Raw genomic sequence first — 19,922 nt, forward strand, 5'->3', positions numbered from 1 at the left:
CACAATAAGAAACATAAATAAAACTGAATGGTTAGGAGGCCTTTTTATAGTACTTTTTATTCTTTTATTGTATTTGTTTTCTTTTTTTATGTAATTTGGACATTGAACCTGTAATAAAATCGATAGATAGATAGATATGTTTATTAGATCTATCTATCTAACAAATCATAACATCAGCAGCCTCATACTCCAGTAATCTGATATAAATCCTGATTAATAATCCCGGTGTTTATCTGTTCTGACGAGTAAAAATCCGTTTAGCTGCATTTCTGGCTCAAAACTACAAAAGCTAACGACAATTTGCGGCAGCTACTGTCAACTTACGGCAGCGCCAACTGTCGTAACCGAAGTAAACATGTGGAGAGTCCAGTGAAACATCACAGGTAAAAGTTTTCTCACATTTCTTTGCGTAACTGACCTGAAGTTTGATGTTTTTTTTATGGCTCGTTGGAGCGAAGCGGGCTGATAACCCCAAACCGAACCGAACTAAACCCGGTACCAGAACCAGGAGCTCTGGGAAACCGAGCCGCCGGTTGGTTTGAAGTCATTTTAGCTGAAATTCTCCTGCAGGTTTCAGAAGGCGCCATGTTTTCCTGGAAAGCTTGTCGGTTCCGACTCGGTTCGGTCCGGAGGTCAGAGAAAATTTTAAGAAAATCCCTGTAGAGTTCGGTGAGCAGACAGAACCGACTGGTTCCGGGTCAATCCAGTGACAAAGAGGTTCTGAAGAGCTTTAGGTTCCCAAAGTATGGGGCGGGAACCACTGGGGGTCTCGAGACACTAAGTAGGGGGTCTAAATGATTTTCAGAATAATAGTGCTGTATGGAGGGCCGAAAGGGACCAAATTTATTTAAAAATATTTGACTTTGTAAATTTAGTTTTTAGTAAACAGAGGGAAATAATTATACGAGGTGCCTGGCACCTTCATTTATTTCAGTCAGGTCTCGACTTTGACTGGGCCTCTTCAGCCAGGGGCGCCGCCAGGAATCTTGGGCCCCATGACAAAAAATTAAATTGGGCCCCCCCTCCGCAACTACTGTTACAGTTTCTTGAGTATCTCCATATTTGTTAATGTTGTCACAATGTTGCAACAGTTTGCTACCAGACAGATAATCTGTGAAAAAAATCAGTCTCCTTCACCTCCTCCCTGAAGTACTGTTCGCTAAAGTAATGCACCGTTCTGACCATGAACAACCAATCAGAACCAGGAGGAGGGTTTTAGTGTATTAATCAACATCATTCATTCACTGCTAAATGTGCTAATGGAGGAGAAACAACTTATCGTTACAGGAAAATGTTTATCTGCCATCACTGGTAGCTATGGTAACTAAACTGAGCATTCACAGTTTGAATCTGCACAGCTCTGTGCTCTGCTAGCTGCAGCACAGCACAGAGCAAGGGGGAGGGAAGATGAGCAGCACCACATGAGATTGTGATTGACAACGCTAAAACCCGCCTTCTGCCTCTGATTGGTTGTTTCTAGATAGCGCTGGGAGAAGGCAGAGGAAAATAATTTTTTCACAAATTATCTCTCATGCCATACATAATGACAGTTTTAACAAATATGTAGAAAAATATTTTTTTATATATGTAGAAAAATATATTTTTATAAAAGTTACATACTGCAGCTTTAATTTCACTTAGGAGAGGACGGGTCAGGAGGGACGTGGCAACAGATATCTGTAATTTAAATGCAAGCCAAGGTAAAACTGTGTGGACTGGCTGCAGTCCAGACAGGAGGCTGTTTTTTATTATCATTTTATAAAGATTGTTTGAATTTCTGTCAGCAACAAAATACATTGTTTTTGTTGTGTAATTGTAAAAAGAGAAATTCCTATGGATTCTCTGGAATGATGCTAACTGGGTTGTAATTGAACACAGTGTTGCTCGCCTTTTTACTGCTAAATTCTAAGGGCCCTTAGAACTGTCATAACTTTTCCCTCTCTACCGCGCCCCTGTCTTCAGCACCGTGGTTCTTCTGTTTTTCAGCCAGTCTGCTGCACGGATCCTGTTTCTGTTGACGACCTAGTTTGGACCCAGCTGCGGGTCAGATGGAACCAGAACCACTCAGACCGGAAATTGATCACGTTTGGACCTGAAGCGAATCATTTTGATTAGTTTTTGTTTGAGGTGAGAACCGGGTCGATCTGTAACTGGACCAGGGTCCACTATGCCAACACCAGATGCTTCATCATCATTAAACTCCTGTGTGTGTCACCTAGCTGGTAGCATTAGCATAATTTATACCATACCAACTTTATTTATAAAGCATTTAAAACAGCCACAGCTGATACAAAGTGCTGTACATTAAAACACAACATAATTAAAAAAACAAAAAAGAAACAACTCTTACAGTTTAACAACAAACAACCAAACATACAATTTAAAAGTAGATCCCGCTGGAGTTGAAAGCTGAGTAAAATAGATGGGTTTTAAGACGAGCATAGATCCTAACAGCCATGGTTGTTTTTAACCATGGAGGAACAAGCCAAACAAAATCAGCGCAGTATTTAAGTCGTATTATTTTAACTCGTTTAGTCATATCACCTGATAAACAGCTTGATATCTTATATTTCGCAGCAGAGACATGTAGCATGTAGCCTCTGTGTTGCTACGAGTAGCCTCTGTGTTGCTACGCGTAGCCTCTGTGTTGCTACGCGTAGCCTCTGTGTTGCTACGCGTAGCCTCTGTGTTGCTACGCGTAGCCTCTGTGTTGCTACGCGTAGCCTCTGTGTTGCTACGCGTAGCCTCTGTGTTGCTACGAGTAGCCTCTGTGTTGCTACGCGTAGCCTCTGTGTTGCTACGCGTAGCCTCTGTGTTGCTACGCGTAGCCTCTGTGTCGCTACGAGTAGCCTCTGTGTCGCTACGCGTAGCCTCTGTGTCGCTACGCGTAGCCTCTGTGTCGCTACGCGTAGCCTCTGTGTCGCTACGCGTAGCCTCTGTGTCGCTACGAGTAGCCTCTGTGTCGCTACGCGTAGCCTCTGTGTCGCTACGAGTAGACTCTGTGTCGCTGCGCGTAGCCTCTGTGTTGCTGCGCGTAGCCTCTGTGTTGCTGCGCGTAGCCTCTGTGTCGCTGCGCGTAGCCTCTGTGTCGCTGCGCGTAGCCTCTGTGTCGCTGCGCGTAGCCTCTGTGTCGCTGCGCGTAGCCTCTGTGTCGCTGCGCGTAGCCTCTGTGTCGCTGCGCGTAGCCTCTGTGTCGCTGCGCGTAGCCTCTGTGTCGCTGCGCGTAGCCTCTGTGTCGCTGCGCGTAGCCTCTGTGTTGCTGCGCGTAGCCTCTGTGTTGCTACGCGTAGCCTCTGTGTCGCTGCGCGTAGCCTCTGTGTCGCTACGCGTAGCCTCTGTGTCGCTGCGCGTAGCCTCTGTGTCGCTGCGCGTAGCCTCTGTGTTGCTACGCGTAGCCTCTGTGTCGCTGCGCGTAGCCTCTGTGTCGCTGCGCGTAGCCTCTGTGTCGCTGCGCGTAGCCTCTGTGTTGCTACGCGTAGCCTCTGTGTTGCTGCGCGTAGCCTCTGTGTCGCTGCGCGTAGCCTCTGTGTTGCTGCGCGTAGCCTCTGTGTTGCTGCGCGTAGCCTCTGTGTCGCTGCGCGTAGCCTCTGTGTTGCTACGCGTAGCCTCTGTGTTGCTGCGCGTAGCCTCTGTGTTGCTGCGCGTAGCCTCTGTGTTGCTGCGTAGCCTCTGTGTTGCTACATGTAGTGACGGTTCCAGTCAGCAAAACCGTGTTACTCAGTTCGTCCGTTCTCAATGAATCCTTTTAAAGGGTGATAGTCTGCATCAACATGGATTCAAGTGGAGGAACTGTTCCTGCTCTCCAGGTGGTGAGGGTTAGGGGTGGGGTTAGGTGAGCGTTGGCCGGCGGTCAGAGCAGCTTGCTTCCTCTCTGTCTCATACGGTTGATCCCCACAGCAGCCATTTTGTCTATGTATCTTTCTCTGCATTTCCTACCAAGATGGCGCGGATCACTTCTGGTGTGTTTCATGTTATTTTAGGTGTTTATAATTGTCCTCATGCCAGCTTGGTACTCTGGGAGCCCCCTGGTGGTGTGAGCTTGATCTGACGGTTTGGTTCTGGTTCCAGATGGAGAACTACAGCCGGGCCCGGGTCGTGGAGCAGCCGTGCGTCTCTCCGTTCGCCGGGCTTCCCGCCGACACGCCGGAGGTCCGGGTCAGAGACGGCAGCAAGATCCGGAACCTGCTGCGCTTCGCCCTGAGCCGGCTGGAGGTCGGGCTGGGCCGGGCCCAGGAGGAGGGGGAGGAGCCCGGTTCCAGCCCCGGTCCGGCCTGCAGTCAGCTGCTGTTCAGCGCCAGCGGCCGGGCCGTTTCCAAGGCGATCACCTGCGCAGAAGTGGTGAAGCGGCGCCTGAAGGGGCTGCACCAGCTGACCCGGCTGGCCCAGTCCACGGTTCTGGAGGTGTGGGAGCCGCTGGAGGCCGGCGCCGGCTTGGACAGTCTGACCGTCAGCAGGAAACTGCCGGCCGTCTGGATCCTGCTGTCCCGGGAGCCGCTGGACCCGGAGCAGCCCGGCTACCAGGCGCCGGGTCGCTATGACGCCCTGTGGGCCCCGGAGGGTGCCAGCGGGCCAGGGCCCCGCACTGGGCCCCGCAGGAGGAGAGGAGGAGGAGGAGGAAGAGGGAGGGGCTCCGGCAGACACACCGGCCGCTCCAGAGAGCCTGGCAAAGGACAGTAAAGGTTTCCATAGCAACTGGACAGGAAGTGACTCCATGTTTAAGTTCACGTCCAGCTTGATGTTTTGATTTAATAAAGTTCAGCAGGAGAAAGTATTCACACCCTGCTGACTTCAAACCATCCTGGTTTTTACTGGGGAACTTTGTGACAAACTGAAGCTAAAAAGTGTGGCCTGCTTCTCCATTTTTTTATTTATTTCAAGTCCAGTTTGATATTTTTTGTTCCATCATGATTTAATCAAGATTTACTGAAACTGCCTCCATCTGTGAAAAAGTATTCACACCCTTTAACATTAAACTGTCCTGTTTTTGTGAGAAAAAAATCTGAAAAGTGCAGCATGCTTCTCTACTTTTTACTAATTTCACCTTTATTTATATGATCTGACTGATCTCTTTTACAAACAGCAACTAAACAATGAAAATGAGTTCCTTTACTCTGATACTCCAAAATGAAACCTGATAACTTTCCCTCAGCAGCTGCAGTAACATCGTATCTTCACTTTAAATGTACTTTCAGGAGTAGTTTCATTCTGCTGTACTTTTTATTTTTACTTGAGTAATATTAAGTATTACTGCTATTAATTGATAAAAATTTGTGGATATATTAAATGAAAACATGTTTTTTTCCAACATGGACAGCAGGGGTCACCAACACGGCGCCGCCGGAGCAAGTTCTAAAAATAGCCACTGCCACCAGGGAGCACTGCCAAAAAGACGTTTTTACCTTGAAATAATATTAGTTTATGTTTAGAATTATAAAGAAGTTTAAAATAATTAGCGGTATGTTTCCAACTCTTTTCTGGGGTTAAAGTTCAGAATGGTGCGCAGACGCCTGCAGGATGTAATCAGAGGGCAGCAGCGCCTGCAGCTGGACCCGCAGCACCTCAGCCTAAATGTTTCTGGTCAGTTTACTTTTATTTGGCGCTTTTTCTGTAAGCGAAACATTAGTGAGCGGAGTTTGATCCCATCGTAGTTCCAACAGCGGCCGTTTGGATCCCGGCTGAGCTTTTTACCGTGTGGTTCTGGCGGGTCCGGATGGCTGAGATCTGCTGCTCCTCCTGAGCGACTCAGCCTGCAGGTTAAACAGTTTAATCCAGTCGAAACTTTTCCCAACAGAGTAGAAATTAAACAAACATTGTTGCTTCACCTTCTCCTCCTCTGGACGTCTGACCCCTGAACCTGGGATCAGCATCCTCCTCTTTCCGTGGATCTCAGGTCGGCTTCGCTTCCATGTCTTTATTATTTAGCACCGTTTGAAATAAATTTAAAAAAAGTCCGCTGCTCTTGTGGTTTAGGTTTATGCTGGTTTTGGTTAGACAGGTGGTTGAGCTGTTGCAGGTCAGCTGCAGTGATAGTTTTGTGCTACTCTCTGATCTAAGTGTTTTTTCGATGGTGACCTGTCAGTTTTTCAGTTTGCTAAACCACAAAAAGGCTAATAAACCGGCGACCCGTCAGAACCGTGCAGGGTAAAAAGCTCAGGCGGATCTTAGAACAACGGAGGAGCTCATTCATTATTAGCTCACAGGAAAAGCACCAAATTAACAAAAGTAACTGACCAGTCAGATTTAGCCTTTTGCCTGCCCTTTGACCCCCACAGACTCACACTGATGTGCGCTACGTACAAGATGTTTGGACACTAAATATATTTTATTCTCTACAATGTTGTTAATAGTAAAGAGGATTAGATAATAAAACAACTATTCTTTTCCTTTTCTATTTAAAGGAAAATCTCACAGTGCGTCCAGCTGCTCCAATAATCCAGACCGTCAGTCACTTGTGAGAAATTTAGAATCACACAGAAAAGCTAAAAAAGGGAATAAAACTTAAAACTCTGAACTAAGAACTTCTGATCACATAATAGCAATTAACCATGTCTGCCATGGTAAATCATTACTGACAACTATAGTCAGTAACATTAACATGGTTAGACCACATGTAATCATATGTATTATTGTTATAAAGGCTGAGCCAAGAAAATGTATGTCTTTATCAAACAAGCAGCCCTTCGTGTTACTCTGGACCCATAAAGTAGCTCCAGTCTCAAAAAGCTTGGGGACCCCTGATCTACAGTTTATGTTGGAGTGAGACCTCTTGTTTTTACTAGTGACGGGTCCGGCAACACCGATGCACCAGCGCATGCGTCAAGCCCACAGACCAAACCCGGGTCGGTGCGCGCATAGACATAACATAAGAGTACAGGTGCTGGTCATAAAATTAGAATATTGTGATAAAGTTCATTATTTTCCATAATGTCATGATAAAAATTAAATTGTCACATATTTTAGATTCATTGCACACCAACTGAAATATTTCAGGTCTTTTATTGTTTTAATTTTGATGATTTTGGCAAACAGCTCATGAAAACCCAAAATCCCTGTCTCAAAAAATTAGAATATTATGAAAAGGTTCTCTGAACGAGCAATAAAAATAATCATCTGAATCAACAAAGTAACTCTAAACACCTGAAAAAGATTCCTGAGGCCTTTAAAAACTCCCAGCCTGGTTCATTACTCAAAACCGCAATCATGGGTCAGACTGCTGACCTGACTGCTGTCCAGAAGGCCATCACTGACATCCTCAAGCAAGAGGGTGAGAAACGGAAAGAAATTTCTGAACGAATCGGCTGTTTGCAGAGTGTTATATCAAGGCACCTCAATGGGAAGTCAGTAGGAAGGAAAAAGTGTGGCAGAAAACGCTGCACAACGAGAAGAGGTGACCGGACCCTGAGGAAGATTGTGGAGAAGGGCCGATTCCAGACCTTGGGGGAAGCAGTGGACTGAGTCTGGAGTAGAAACATCCAGAGCCACTGTGCACAGGCGTGTGCAGGAAATGGGCTACAGGTGCCGCATTCCCCAGGTCAAAGGTCAAGCCACTTTTGAACCAGAAACAGCGGCAGAAGCGCCTGACCTGGGCTACAGAGAAGCAGCACTTTGGACCACTGTTGTTCAGTGGTCCAAAGTACTTTTTTCGGATGAAAGCAAACTTTGCATGTCATTCGGAAATCAAAGTGCCAGACTCTGGAGGAAGACTGGGGAGAAGGAAATGCCAAAATGCCAGAAGTCCAGTGTCAAGTACCCACAGTCAGTGATGGTCTGGGTGCCATGTCAGCTGCTGGTGTTGGTCCACTGGGTTTTATCAAGGGCAGGATCAATGCAGCAGCTATCAGAAGATTTTGGAGCACTTCATGCTTCCATCTGCTGAAAAGTTTTATGGAGATGAAAATTTAATTTGGTCTGGAATCGGCCCTTCTCCACAATCTTCCTCAGGGTCCGGTCACCTCTTCTCGTTGTGCAGCGTTTTCTGCCACACTTTTTCCTTCCTACTGACTTCCCACTGAGGTGCCTTGATATAACACTCTGCAAACAGCCGATTCGTTCAGAAATTTCTTTCTGTTTCTCACCCTCTTGCTTGAGGATGTCAGTGATGGCCTTCTGGACAGCAGTCAGGTCAGCAGTCTGACCCATGATTGCGGTTTTGAGTAATGAACCAGGCTGGGAGTTTTTAAAGGCCTCAGGAATCTTTTTCAGGTGTTTAGAGTTACTTTGTTGATTCAGATGATTATTTTTATTGCTCGTTCAGAGAACCTTTTCATAATATTCTAATTTTTTGAGACAGGGATTTTGGGTTTTCATGAGCTGTTTGCCAAAATCATCAAAATTAAAACAATAAAAGACCTGAAATATTTCAGTTGGTGTGCAATGAATCTAAAATATATGACAATTTAATTTTTATCATGACATTATGGAAAATAATGAACTTTATCACAATATTCTAATTTTATGACCAGCACCTGTAGACCACTGATTGGCCGCTCCGGCGCAGGAAATACGGCGGCCATCTTGGAGCGGTATACCCTCCTACTTTGCTCAACCAAAACAGCAGAAGATGCCTCAGCACTGAGGGATATTGTTGTTCTGGTCGATGGATTATTGATGTGAGGGCTCCACAGACAACATTTCACAAGTAAGATGGACATATTATTGTGTATATATTGTGATTAGAATATTACTTTACTGTATTTATGTCCACCGGCGAGATACCAGCTAATATTAGCTACAGTGCTTGGTGTAATACGGGTTCAGCCCCGCTATGAAGGCTAACTGAGATTCTGTTAATATAAAGAAATTAATTATTCTCTAACATTGACTTAGATTATCTGACACAAGGGCCTATATTAGAAATGAAACAATATAACACATATAAAACTTATATTAAGTGTTATAACATTCACCGGCAAAGTTTACACAGGTGGTAAAGACTATTATTTATATTCTTTCACTCTGTCAAAGTAAGATACATCCTAAATCTTCTGCTTTTGTTTTGAAAGTTTCCTAAAGACACGATGTGAGGAAGAAGAGGGAGAAATCTATAAAGAGAGACGGATTCACTGCAGCACGGATGGATCTCACTGGATTTTGGACTCGTCGGCTGAAAAACATTAAAAAATTCCCCTCTCACCCTCCGTGGGTGGTCTCTTTCATCCTCTGAGCTCGGGTCCTCTACCAGAGGCCTGGGAGCTTGAGGGTTCTGCGCAGTATCTTGGCTGTGCCTAGAACTGCACATTTCTGGACTGAGATGTCTGATGTTGTTCCTGGGATCTGTTTGAGCCACTGCTCCAGTTTGGGGGTGACTGCCCCGAGGGCCCCGATGACCACAGGCACCACTGTGGTCTTCACCTTCCAGGCCTTCTCCAGTTCCTCTCTGAGGCCCTGGTATTTCTCCAGTTTCTCATGCTCCTTTTTCCTGATGTTGTGGTCACTTGGTATTGCTACATCCACCACAACGGCTTTCCTCTGTTCTTTATCCACCACCACAATGTCCGGTTGGTTCGACATTACCATCTTGTCTGTCTGGATCTGGAAGTCCCACAGGATCTTAGCTCGGTCATTCTCCACCACCTTTGGGGGTGTCCCCCATTTTGACCTCGGGGCTTCCAGTCCATATTCTGCACAGATGTTCCTGTACACTATGCCCGCCACTTGGTTATGTCGTTCCATGTACGCTTTCCCTGCCAGCATCTTGCACCCTGCTGTTATGTGCTGGACTGTCTCAGAGGCCTCCTTGCACAACCTACACCTTGGGTCTTGTCTGGTGTGGTAGATCTGAGCTTCTATTGCTCTGGTGTTTAGGGCCTGTTCCTGGGCGGCCAGGATGAGGGCCTCCGTGCTGTCCTTGAGTCCAGCTTTCTCCAGCCATTGGTAGGATTTCCTGATATCAGCCACTTCAGTTATTTGTCGGTGGTACATCCCATGTAGGGGCTTGTCTTCCCATGATGGTTCCTCCAGCACCTTGTCCTCTGTTCCCCATTGCCTGAGACATTCGCTGAGCACATCGTCCGTTGAGGCTTTGTCCTTGATGTATTTATGGATCTTAGATGTTTCATCCTGGACAGTGGCTCTCACACTCACTAGTCCTCTGCCTCCTTCCTTACGGCTCGTGTACAGTCTCAGGGTGCTGGATTTGGGGTGGAACCCTCCATGCATGGTTAGTAGCTTCCGAGTCTTAACATCCGTGGCCTTCATCTCTTCCATTGGCCAGCTAATTATTCCGGCAGGGTATCTGATTACTGGTAAGGCATAGCTGTTTATTGCACGGATCTTGTTCTTGCCATTGAGCTGGCTTCTCAGGACTTGCCTTATTCGTTGGAGGTATTTGGCTGTGGCTCCTTTCCTTGTGACCTCATCGAGGTTGCCATTTGCTTGTGGTATTCCCAGGTACTTGTAGCTGTGCTCTATGTCTGCTATCGTTCCCTCTGGGAGTGAGACCCCTTCTGTGCGGACGACCTTCCCTCTCTTTGTAACCATCCGGCCACATTCTCTAGTCCGAATGACATCCCAATGTCAGTGCTGTAGATCCTGGTGGTGTGGATCAGTGAGTCGATGTCTCGCTCGCTCTTGGCGTACAGCTTGATGTCATCCATGTAGAGGAGGTGACTGATTGTGGCCCCATTCTTAAGTCGGTATCCGTAGCCAGTCTTGTTGATGATTTGGCTGAGGGGGTTCAGGCCTATGCAGAACAGCAGTGGGGACAGAGCATCTCCTTGGTATATGCCACATTTGATGGACACTTGTGCAAGCGGTTTGCAGTTGGCTTCAAGGGTGGTTTTCCACAGCCCCATCGAGTTTGCAATGAAGGCTCTTAGAGTCCTATTGATGTTGTACATCTCTAAGCATTCAATGATCCAGGTGTGTGGCATTGAGTCATAGGCTTTCTTGTAATCAATCCAAGCGGTGCACAGGTTGGTGTGTCGGGTTTTGCAGTCTCGGGCGACTGTGTGGTCTACAAGGAGTTGGTGTTTGGCTCCTCTACTATTTATGCCGATGCCCTTCTGTGCCGTGCTCATGTATTTATCCATGTGTCCGCTTATCTTAGCCGCTATGATGCCTGACATGAGCTTCCATGTTGTAGAGAGACAGGTTATTGGCCGATAGTTGGATGGGACTGAACCCTTTGAGGGATCCTTCTGGATCAGGATTGTGCGCCCTTCAGTTAACCATTCAGGGTGAGTCCCATTCTGTAGCAGCTGGTTCAGTTGAGCTGCCAGTCGCTCATGGAGGGCAGTGAGTTTCTTTAGCCAGTAGGCATGGATCATGTCAGGCCCTGGTGCTGTCCAGTTTTTCATACCCGAGACTCTTTCTTGGACATCTGCCACAGTGATGGTTACCGGGGCTTGTTCAGGGAGGTTGCTGTGGTCCTCTCGTAGAGAGGTTAGCCACTGTGCCTTGCTGTTGTGGGACGCCTCCCTTTCCCATATGCCTTTCCAGTATTGTTCAGTCTCCAGCCTTGGTGGGTCTGCTCTGTTGTTAGTACCCTGCCATTGAGAGTACACTTTAGCTGGTTGGGTGGAGAAGAGCCGGTTGATCCTCCTGGCTTCATTCTCTCTTGTGTATCTCTTTAGGCGGCTGGCCAAGGCTTGGAGCCTTTGTTTGGCAGTTTCGAGTGCTTCAGGTATGGGCATCTGGCTGTACTTCTTGGGTACTGATCTTTTCATTGCACCCCTTAGGAGCTCTGACAGCTGGCTCACTTCCCTCCTTGTTATCTTGATCTTAGCCTCTAACCGTCTTTTCCATGATGGATATTGGGTCTCATGGTTGCTCTTATAGCCGAGCATTTCAAGGATCACTGATGCTGAGTTGTATATCAGCTCATTGGTTTCTGTTATGGTGTTGGTAGGGATTGTTCTCAATGCTGCATTCACATCTTCAATGAGACTTTCTGATGGTACTTCACTCAGCCGTTGTAATTGGCGTCGGGGTTGCCTGGTGTTCATTCGGGCCACGATTCTCTCTCTCAGGTCAGTTGCTGTCTCGTTCAGCTTTTTTGATAGTTCGTTCATTACTGGGGCTGCATACCCAGTCTCGGGGTGGGGAGTAGTTAACTCCCCCCTGACCTTACATCCGGGCTCCTCCCTTATGCCGTAGCATTTGTGTTGTACCTCGTCAATCTCAAGTTGTGATAGCAGTTGCCGTTTGCGGATGTTGGAGCACTGAGCTACTAGTTGTTTGGCAGTCATTGTAGACTGTGGGTGTCGAAGTAACCATTCCACCCTCAGTCTTTGCATGTAACCCCTCTGACTAGGGTTACTTGAGTAATAGCATTCCAACAGATCCATGTTTTCGTCTCTCGCCCATTTCCGTCTTGTTCCAGTAGCCCATTTTTCATCAAGGTGCTCTGGTTCCCCAGCACCTGACGCAGACCTTGTTTGGCCGGGCGACGTCTGAGCCGGCATGTCATGCTTATCAGTGTCTCTCATTGTATGAGGTAGGCTACAACCCCTGGCAAAAAGTATGGAATCACCAGTCTTGGATGAGCACTCATTCAGACATTTCATGCTGTAAAACAAACTCGGATCAAAAACATGATACAATATTAAGGTCGTTCCAAAGTGCAACTTGTTGGCTTTCAGGAACACTCATGAAGAGAAAATATTGTGGAAGTCAGTGAATGATACTTTTATTGACCAAACACAGGGAAATAAATATGGAATCACTCAATTCTGAGGAAAAAAGTGTGGAATCACTCAAATTGGAGGTAGAAAAAAAAGGACACACCCAGTCTATTTCCTTTCCCTAAATGGACACCTGCCCCAGATTAGATGTGCCCGTTAGTGTGCAGTTCAAAACACCTGCAGTCATGACACCTTGGAGGGCTGCTGGACGAAGTGGAGTGGTGAGAACCATGCCTCCAACAAGAGAAATGTCCCTTGAAACAAAAGAGAGGATTGTGAAACTTCTTGAAGAAGGTAACCCGTCACGCATGGTTGCTAAAGATGTGGGCTGTTCACAGTCAGCTGTATCCAAGATATGGACCAAATACAAACAGCATGGAATGGTTGTTAAAGCCAAGCGTACTGGTAGACCAAGAAAGACATCAAAGCGTCAAGACAAACAACTTAAGGCCATTTGTCTTGAAAACCGAAAAAGTACAACTAAACAGATGAAGCATAAATGGGAGGAAGTTGGAGTCAATGTATGTGACCGAACCGTAAGAAATCGCCTAAAGGAGATGGGATTTCAATACAGGAAAGCTAAATGAAAACCAGCATTGACACCTAACCATAAAAGAACGAGACTCCAATGGGCTAAGGAGAGGCAATCATGGACTGTGGATGACTGGATGAAAGTTGTCTTCAGTGATGAGTCAAGAATCTGCATTGGACAAGGTGATGATGCTGGAACTTTTGTTTGGTGCCGTTCCAGTGAGATTTATGAAGAGGCCTGCCTGAAGAAAACAACCAAATTTCCACAGTCCTTGATGATATGGGGCTGCATGTCAGGCAAAGGCACTGGGGAGATGACTGTGGTTAATTCTTCTATCAATGCACAAGTTTACATTGACATTTTGGACAGTTTTCTCATCCCTTCAATTGAACAGATGTTTGGTGATGATGAAATAATTTTCCAAGATGACAATGCATCGTGCCATCGGGCAAAAACAGTGAAGGCATTCCTTGAAGAAAGACACATTCAGTCGATGTCATGGCCTGCAAATAGTCCAGATCTCAACCCAATTGAAAACCTGTGGTGGAGATTGAAAAAAATGGTCCACAAGAAGGGTCCAACCAGCAAAGCTGATCTGGCAACTGCTATCAAAGAGAGTTGGCACCAAATTGATGCAGAATACTGTTTGTCACTCATCAAGTCCATGCCTCAAAGACTGAAAGCTGTTATAAAAGCCAAAGGTGGTGCAACTAAATACTAGTGATGTATTTTGAATGGTCTTTTGTTTATGCGTTTTTCATGATTCCATACTTTTTTCCTCAGAATTGAGTGATTCCATATTTATTTCCCTGTGTTTGGTCAATAAAAGTATCATTCACTGACTTCCACAATATTTTCTCTTCATTTCTTTGAGTGTTCCTGAAAGCCAACAAGTTGCACTTTGGAACGACCTTAATATTGTATCATGTTTTTGATCTGAGTTTGTTTTACAGCATGAAATGTCTGAATGAGTGCTCATCCAACACTGGTGATTCCATACTTTTTGCCAGGGGTTGTATATAGCTCCAAGGGTCTTGCCTAGGGACCGACACTGCATAGCTCAATTGCACTGTTGTAACTTGCCCCAGCCCGGATTCGAACCCCGGTCTCCCAGGTGGTAGACTGGTGTCTTACCCACTGAGCTATACAGTCAGCTCGGCCATATATATATATGGCCATATATATATATATATGGCTATATATATATATATATATATATATATATATATATATATACATATATATATATATATACATATATATACATATATATATATATATATACATATATATATATATATAGATATATATATATATATATATATATATATATATATATATATATATATATATCTATATATATATATATATATATATAGCATATATATATATATATATATATAAATATATATATATAATTCAGTATTAATCTTTATTTATTAGTGTTTGTATAGTTATATAAATATGTATTGATATTACTAAATAATTTATTAAATAAACTATGAACGGCTGTGTGCTTTGTAATATGCTCTTCATACATCGATATCAGAATATTCCATTCCTATTCTATTGTTATAGCCACTAAGCATATTTAAATATGATGAACTATGTATTAAAAACATACTTAAAAATACAATTGTTTATAAATGTAGCTTTGATAGATGTTTGAATATGGTTTACAGTAACAAAGTGTGTTATGATGGATTAAATCCGCTGATACGTCATTGTGCTGCTAAACACATAACGCTGAGTGGAGTGGTGGACCGCTCCAAGATGGCCGCCCTAAATCTCGTCAGCTCCAATAGGCGAGAGCGGTCCATGAGGGTCTATCCTTATATTATGTCTATGGGTGCGCGTGTTGGTTTCAGCAAGTCACGTGACCGATACAGGAACTGTTTGGAAATGGCATTAAAGCACCAAACTGTGTTTATGAGGAAGCGAATCTGTCAAAAGCATTTGCCAAACGAATTCTTGATATTTTACGGCATCAACTATGGCGCAGCCTCAAAGGAAAGGTTTCCTCACTGTGGGACCATTTTGATCTCATATCGGAAAATAAATTTGTTTTCATTTTGTTGTTTCATCCGGTTCTTGTCAGTTTCTACTTGATCTGAACCCAAATTCATCTGAAACTGACTCTTAGTTTGCTTTCATATCATGTTCTGCAGGTTAAGTGTCGCATATGTTTGACTGTCTTATTTAAATAAATCCACCTCCTCAATGCTGAGGCGTCATGAGAATGAAGTCCCAGATAAACTCAGATATGCAGCCATTCTTCAAATTACTCAGGTGCTTTTTATAAACTATTTCACATAAATGTAGTGTTTAAATCATTTTTTTCTACAGCAGGAGAAGTTTTGTCCAAAACCGTAACAGACTAAATTTCAAAATGTTGAAAATCTTTTTTTAAAATAAAAATTTATGGGAAACAAAACAGTCCACATGCATCCTCCTTCCAAACACATTCACTTAAATGTTCACTTTATGGTTCATGTTCACATTATTTATTGACTGTATATCAAATATATTTTAAATTTACCTGAAGATATGACATAATGTAATATACAATAAAATACAAAGACTTAAATCTTATTGTATAGACTAGGTCGTCAAATCACTACGTTGCCTGTAGTGATTATTAATGTCCAGCAGGTGTCAGTATTCAGTGACAGAATCAATAAAGTTTTGCTTTGGGCCGAAACGCTTCATGACGTATCATCACTAGTTTTTACACAAGCTTTGTTCTGAGCTTATTTTCTGTCTTTTGATCCATTTTGAGATAAAAAAAAGGGTAACACTTTATGTGGAGGGGTGTGCATAGACCGACATGACCCGTCATAAACATGACATAACATCTGTCATGAACATGAAGGAGTCTTTCTGAATGTTTATGACTGTTGTCATGAAGTGTCATTCGCTAAATAATGACACTTTTAATGCAAAGTTGCTCTAAAAGTTGCATTAAAAGTCCATTAAAAATGCCAACTTTGCATTAAATTATTATAATTTACAACATCATGCAAAGTTGGCATTTTTAATGGACTTTTAATGCAACTTTTAGAGCAACTTTGCATTAAAAGTGTCATTATTTAGCGAATGACACGTCATGACAACTAATTAAAGTTTCTTCTGCTTCAGAATTTCTTACTTTTTTAAGTCATTTTGTTTAAATGAAGAGAATTTACACATATTTACAATTTTGTCTCATTAAATCAGACTCTAAATCAGTGTGTCTCAGCCTTTTTGGGCCAGCGCCCCCCAGCCTTTATCCAGGTCCCTCACCGCCCCCACCAAATAATTTGCAGGCTACTTTGCACTGACTATTATTTTATTATTAATACTATCACTATTGTAGATGTTTAGATTTTTATGCTTGTTTCTGTATTTATCATCAAAAATAATTTCCCAGAGAACAAAAAACCATGGGAATAGAAATTATTTTCACAGGTGTTTACAAAAAATGCAATGAACATTCAGGTTAAAATCTGTAGGCCTAACAGCAGCCAATCAGAGTGGAAAAATATTCTTGTTCTTTGCCATTTTCTAGTTGTTAAATGTTCCACAAAATGATAAAAGATGAACAACATGCCAGTTTAAACTCTGAACTGTTTGCAAACCGACTGAGCTCTGCAGCATTAAAACATGGATAGAACTGTAACTACATTAATCATAGATCTTCTTGTAGGTTTCTGGTGACGCAGCTCTGTGCTGCCTTCAGGAGAATGGGACATCAGAGTATCATCCATGAAATTTCACCCACATGGCATTTACTGTGCAAACCAGAGCTTTCAGAGGAAAAACAAAAGTTCCTTTAAATGCCATACAAATATGAGACAGAAACATGGATTATATCTTTATATAGACCTGTCTATTGATTATAGATTAATAGTTTTACTGGACAGAAATTACAAAGAACAAATCTGGTTCTTCATCAATATTATTTTACCTTTTATCTGGAAATAGTGTCTGTTTATTCTTGAACTTTTACTTTTACTTGAGTAAAATTTGTTGAAGTATTACTGCTCTTCACATTGTTTGGGTTCTTTACTGACCTTTGACCTAAACATTGGTTAACAGACTCCAGGTGTTCTGGACAAATAAATCTGAAATTCATGATTGATCCATAAAAACAGATTCAGAATCTGAAAGGTTAAAGTCAGGTTGGATCAGTCGGATTTAATCCACCAGAACCTGAGGCAGAACCGGGTCAGGAGGTCAGCCGGGTGAAGGAGGAGAAGAGGTTTGGTTTATGAGCAGACTGTGAAGTTACACTGTAAAAAATTATTTGATTTATGAAGCTTGTCAGAGACAAAAATATGGATTTTTCAGTCATGTTTTCATTCCATTACATTGATGTCAGAGTTCAAAACCAAATATTTCACAAAATAAATATTTAGCTTTCAAATTAAAATTGTTAGGAAGCAAAATAAGTAAATTTCAAACTAAATATTTAGGTTTCTAGCTACACATTTAGCTAATATGAAAATTAGCTTCCTGCTGAGCAGACGTGGGATTTCTGCTGTTCATCTTTACTGTGTGACTTTACCTCATTCTGCTGGGTTCTGATTGGTTCTGATTGGTTCTGTTAGGTTCTGTTTGGTTCTGTTTCAGTTCTGCCGGGCCATCTGGACCTGCAGCTGATCCGTTTATCTCCCAGCGTCTTACAGAGGATTACTCTCAGGAGGATCGAGGCTCTGCGGCAGCATGGCTCGGTTTGGACCGCTTCTGCTCCTGGTCGGCCCGGTGCTGGTTCTGGCCGGGGTCCGGCAGCCGTTGCCTGTCCTGTTCATGGTGCCGGTCGGGTCCGGATCCGGTGGGGAGAACCTGACAGCCAGCCTGTTTCCAGCTGTCAGTCTGGCTCTACAGGACCTGGAGATCCAAACGGCGCCGCTGGGGAAGTACCAGGTCCAACTGCAGCTGCTGGACTCACAGGTCGGTTCTGACTCGGTTCAGCTGAGCAGCTCTCTGTGATGAGCTTTATCTGCTTTTGTTCCTGGTAGGTGAGCGATGTATCGGCATCAACATCGGAATTGTTCTGATAAAATCAACTGGGCCGATCTCGGCTGATGTTTGTTTCCGTCTCGGTTCTGTTCAAATTATTTGGACTTTAGTGATGCAGAACTATGGCTGCTGAACTGAAGCAGAGGAGCAACACCAGCTGTGTGTGGAAATGCAGCTATAGTATTAGCAGAGACTGGCTCAGTTCAGCTAACTAGCGGCTTAGCTAACTTTGAAAACTTTACCTAGCTTTGCTCACCACTGAATATTGATTATCAGCCATATTGAATGTGGATTACGGTCAAAATGTTCAGTATTTTTGTTTCTTCATATCATTTTCATCCTGCTGGTCCAGAACAGCCTCAGCAGCTTTTTGGTCTCATTTTGTTCCAACCAGAGGCAAAAGTGATGACAATTCTAGGGGCCCTGACCAGCAGGGGGCCCTCCACAATTTAATTATTTTTGTTCATAGAAATAAAAATAAAAAATCAGGGCCCTGTCAATTACAAAATTAATCATATTCTATTTCAGAAGATTGTTTTTAGCAGTAAAAATTGAATGTTCCCACTCCCAGACCAAAAAACACATGTCCATATTTGCCCTGAACCCCCCCATCTGCGTTAAATGGTTCGTTCCTGCTTGGAGCTTCACTGTGACGCTGTTGAGCTGCAGAAAGTGGAAGACACAAACGACTGTGGCAGTTACTATGCTTCTAAGAAAAGTTATAAAATCAGGTTTTCAAATAAAAAAAGAGAAGGGAGAGAGAGAAAAATGCAAGTGTTAATTTATAACCCAGTTTTTCTCCGAGAGAGGTGAGTAGACTGTGTGAGATTATCAACCATTTAGCATAGTTAGCTTAGCTACAGACTACTGTTTGCCTCCATTTCACTAGCATTGATGAATTTAGGAAAAAAATTACCAACATATTCATATATTGAACTTGTCCTTTGTACCTTTTAACGCTTAACAGGTCAGTCAGTCAGCAGCAGCTCTAACCCACGTCCCCCCTGACCCGTCCCCTGAGTGAAATTAAAGCTGCAGTATGTCACTTTCATATAAATATTTTTTCCATATCTTTGTTAAAACTGTCATCATGTTGTGACAGTACGGTATGAGAGGTAATCTGTGAAAAATCTATTTCCTCTGCCTTCTCCCAGTGCTAGAAACAACCAGTCAGAGGCAGGAGAGTTTTAGTGCTGTCAATCACAATCTCATGTGGTGCTGCTCATCCTTCCTCCCCCTCGATTTGTGCTATGCTGCAGCTAGCATAGCCTGTTGTGAATGCTCAGTCTAGTTAGCATAGCTACCAATGATGGCAGATAAACAGTTTCTTGTAATGATAAGTTTTATTCTCCCCCATTAGCTCGTTTAGCAGTGAGTGAATGAGGCTAATTGACAGCGCTAAGACCCTCCTCCTGGTTCTGATTGGTTGTTTTGGTCAGAACGGTGCATGACGTTAACCAGTAATAGTAGTTCAGGAAGGAGATGGAGGAGATTGATTGTTTTCACAGATTATCTGTCTCATAACAAACTGCTACGACATGGTGACAGCTTTAACAAATATGGAGAAAACATAGATTTTATTAAAGTTATGTACTGCAGCCTTAATAAAATGCAACTACTAGCATTTTTAGAAGTCTGGATTGCTTCATGTGTCGTTGCACGTTGCTTTAGACTGTTGCTCCTGGAGAGACATTCAGTATCTAAAACTAACAGAAGAAATTTAAGCAACCTACTTGCATACCTGATGTGGACTGTTGGATGTAAAA

The 19,922-nt window shown here is 43.6% G+C and overlaps 1 protein-coding gene across 3 annotated transcripts; it reads left to right on the top strand.

The window, feature by feature from the left end:
- The first annotated feature begins 304 nt into the window (after nucleotides 1–304).
- Nucleotides 305–4,998, top strand: rpp25l (ribonuclease P/MRP 25 subunit-like). 3 transcript variants are annotated; one of them, XM_014979145.2, is made up of 3 exons: nucleotides 312–383; nucleotides 1,987–2,127; nucleotides 4,069–4,998. In XM_014979145.2, exon 3 carries the CDS (start codon nucleotides 4,069–4,071, stop codon nucleotides 4,675–4,677), a length of 609 nt encoding a protein of 202 aa, XP_014834631.2. In that variant the 5' UTR covers nucleotides 312–383; nucleotides 1,987–2,127; the 3' UTR covers nucleotides 4,678–4,998. The 3 variants fall into 3 exon arrangements, with proteins under 3 accessions (XP_014834630.2, XP_014834631.2, XP_087870390.1); XM_088014264.1 differs by lacking the exon at nucleotides 312–383 and adding an exon at nucleotides 420–532; XM_014979144.2 differs by lacking the exon at nucleotides 1,987–2,127 and having other exon boundaries at nucleotides 305–383.
- Nucleotides 4,999–19,922: the final 14,924 nt, after the last annotated feature.

This window comes from Poecilia mexicana, unplaced genomic scaffold (assembly GCF_051168715.1).
Source record: "Poecilia mexicana isolate PSO_F unplaced genomic scaffold, ASM5116871v1 scaffold_16, whole genome shotgun sequence".
In the NCBI taxonomy this organism is placed as follows: Eukaryota; Metazoa; Chordata; class Actinopteri; order Cyprinodontiformes; family Poeciliidae; genus Poecilia; species Poecilia mexicana.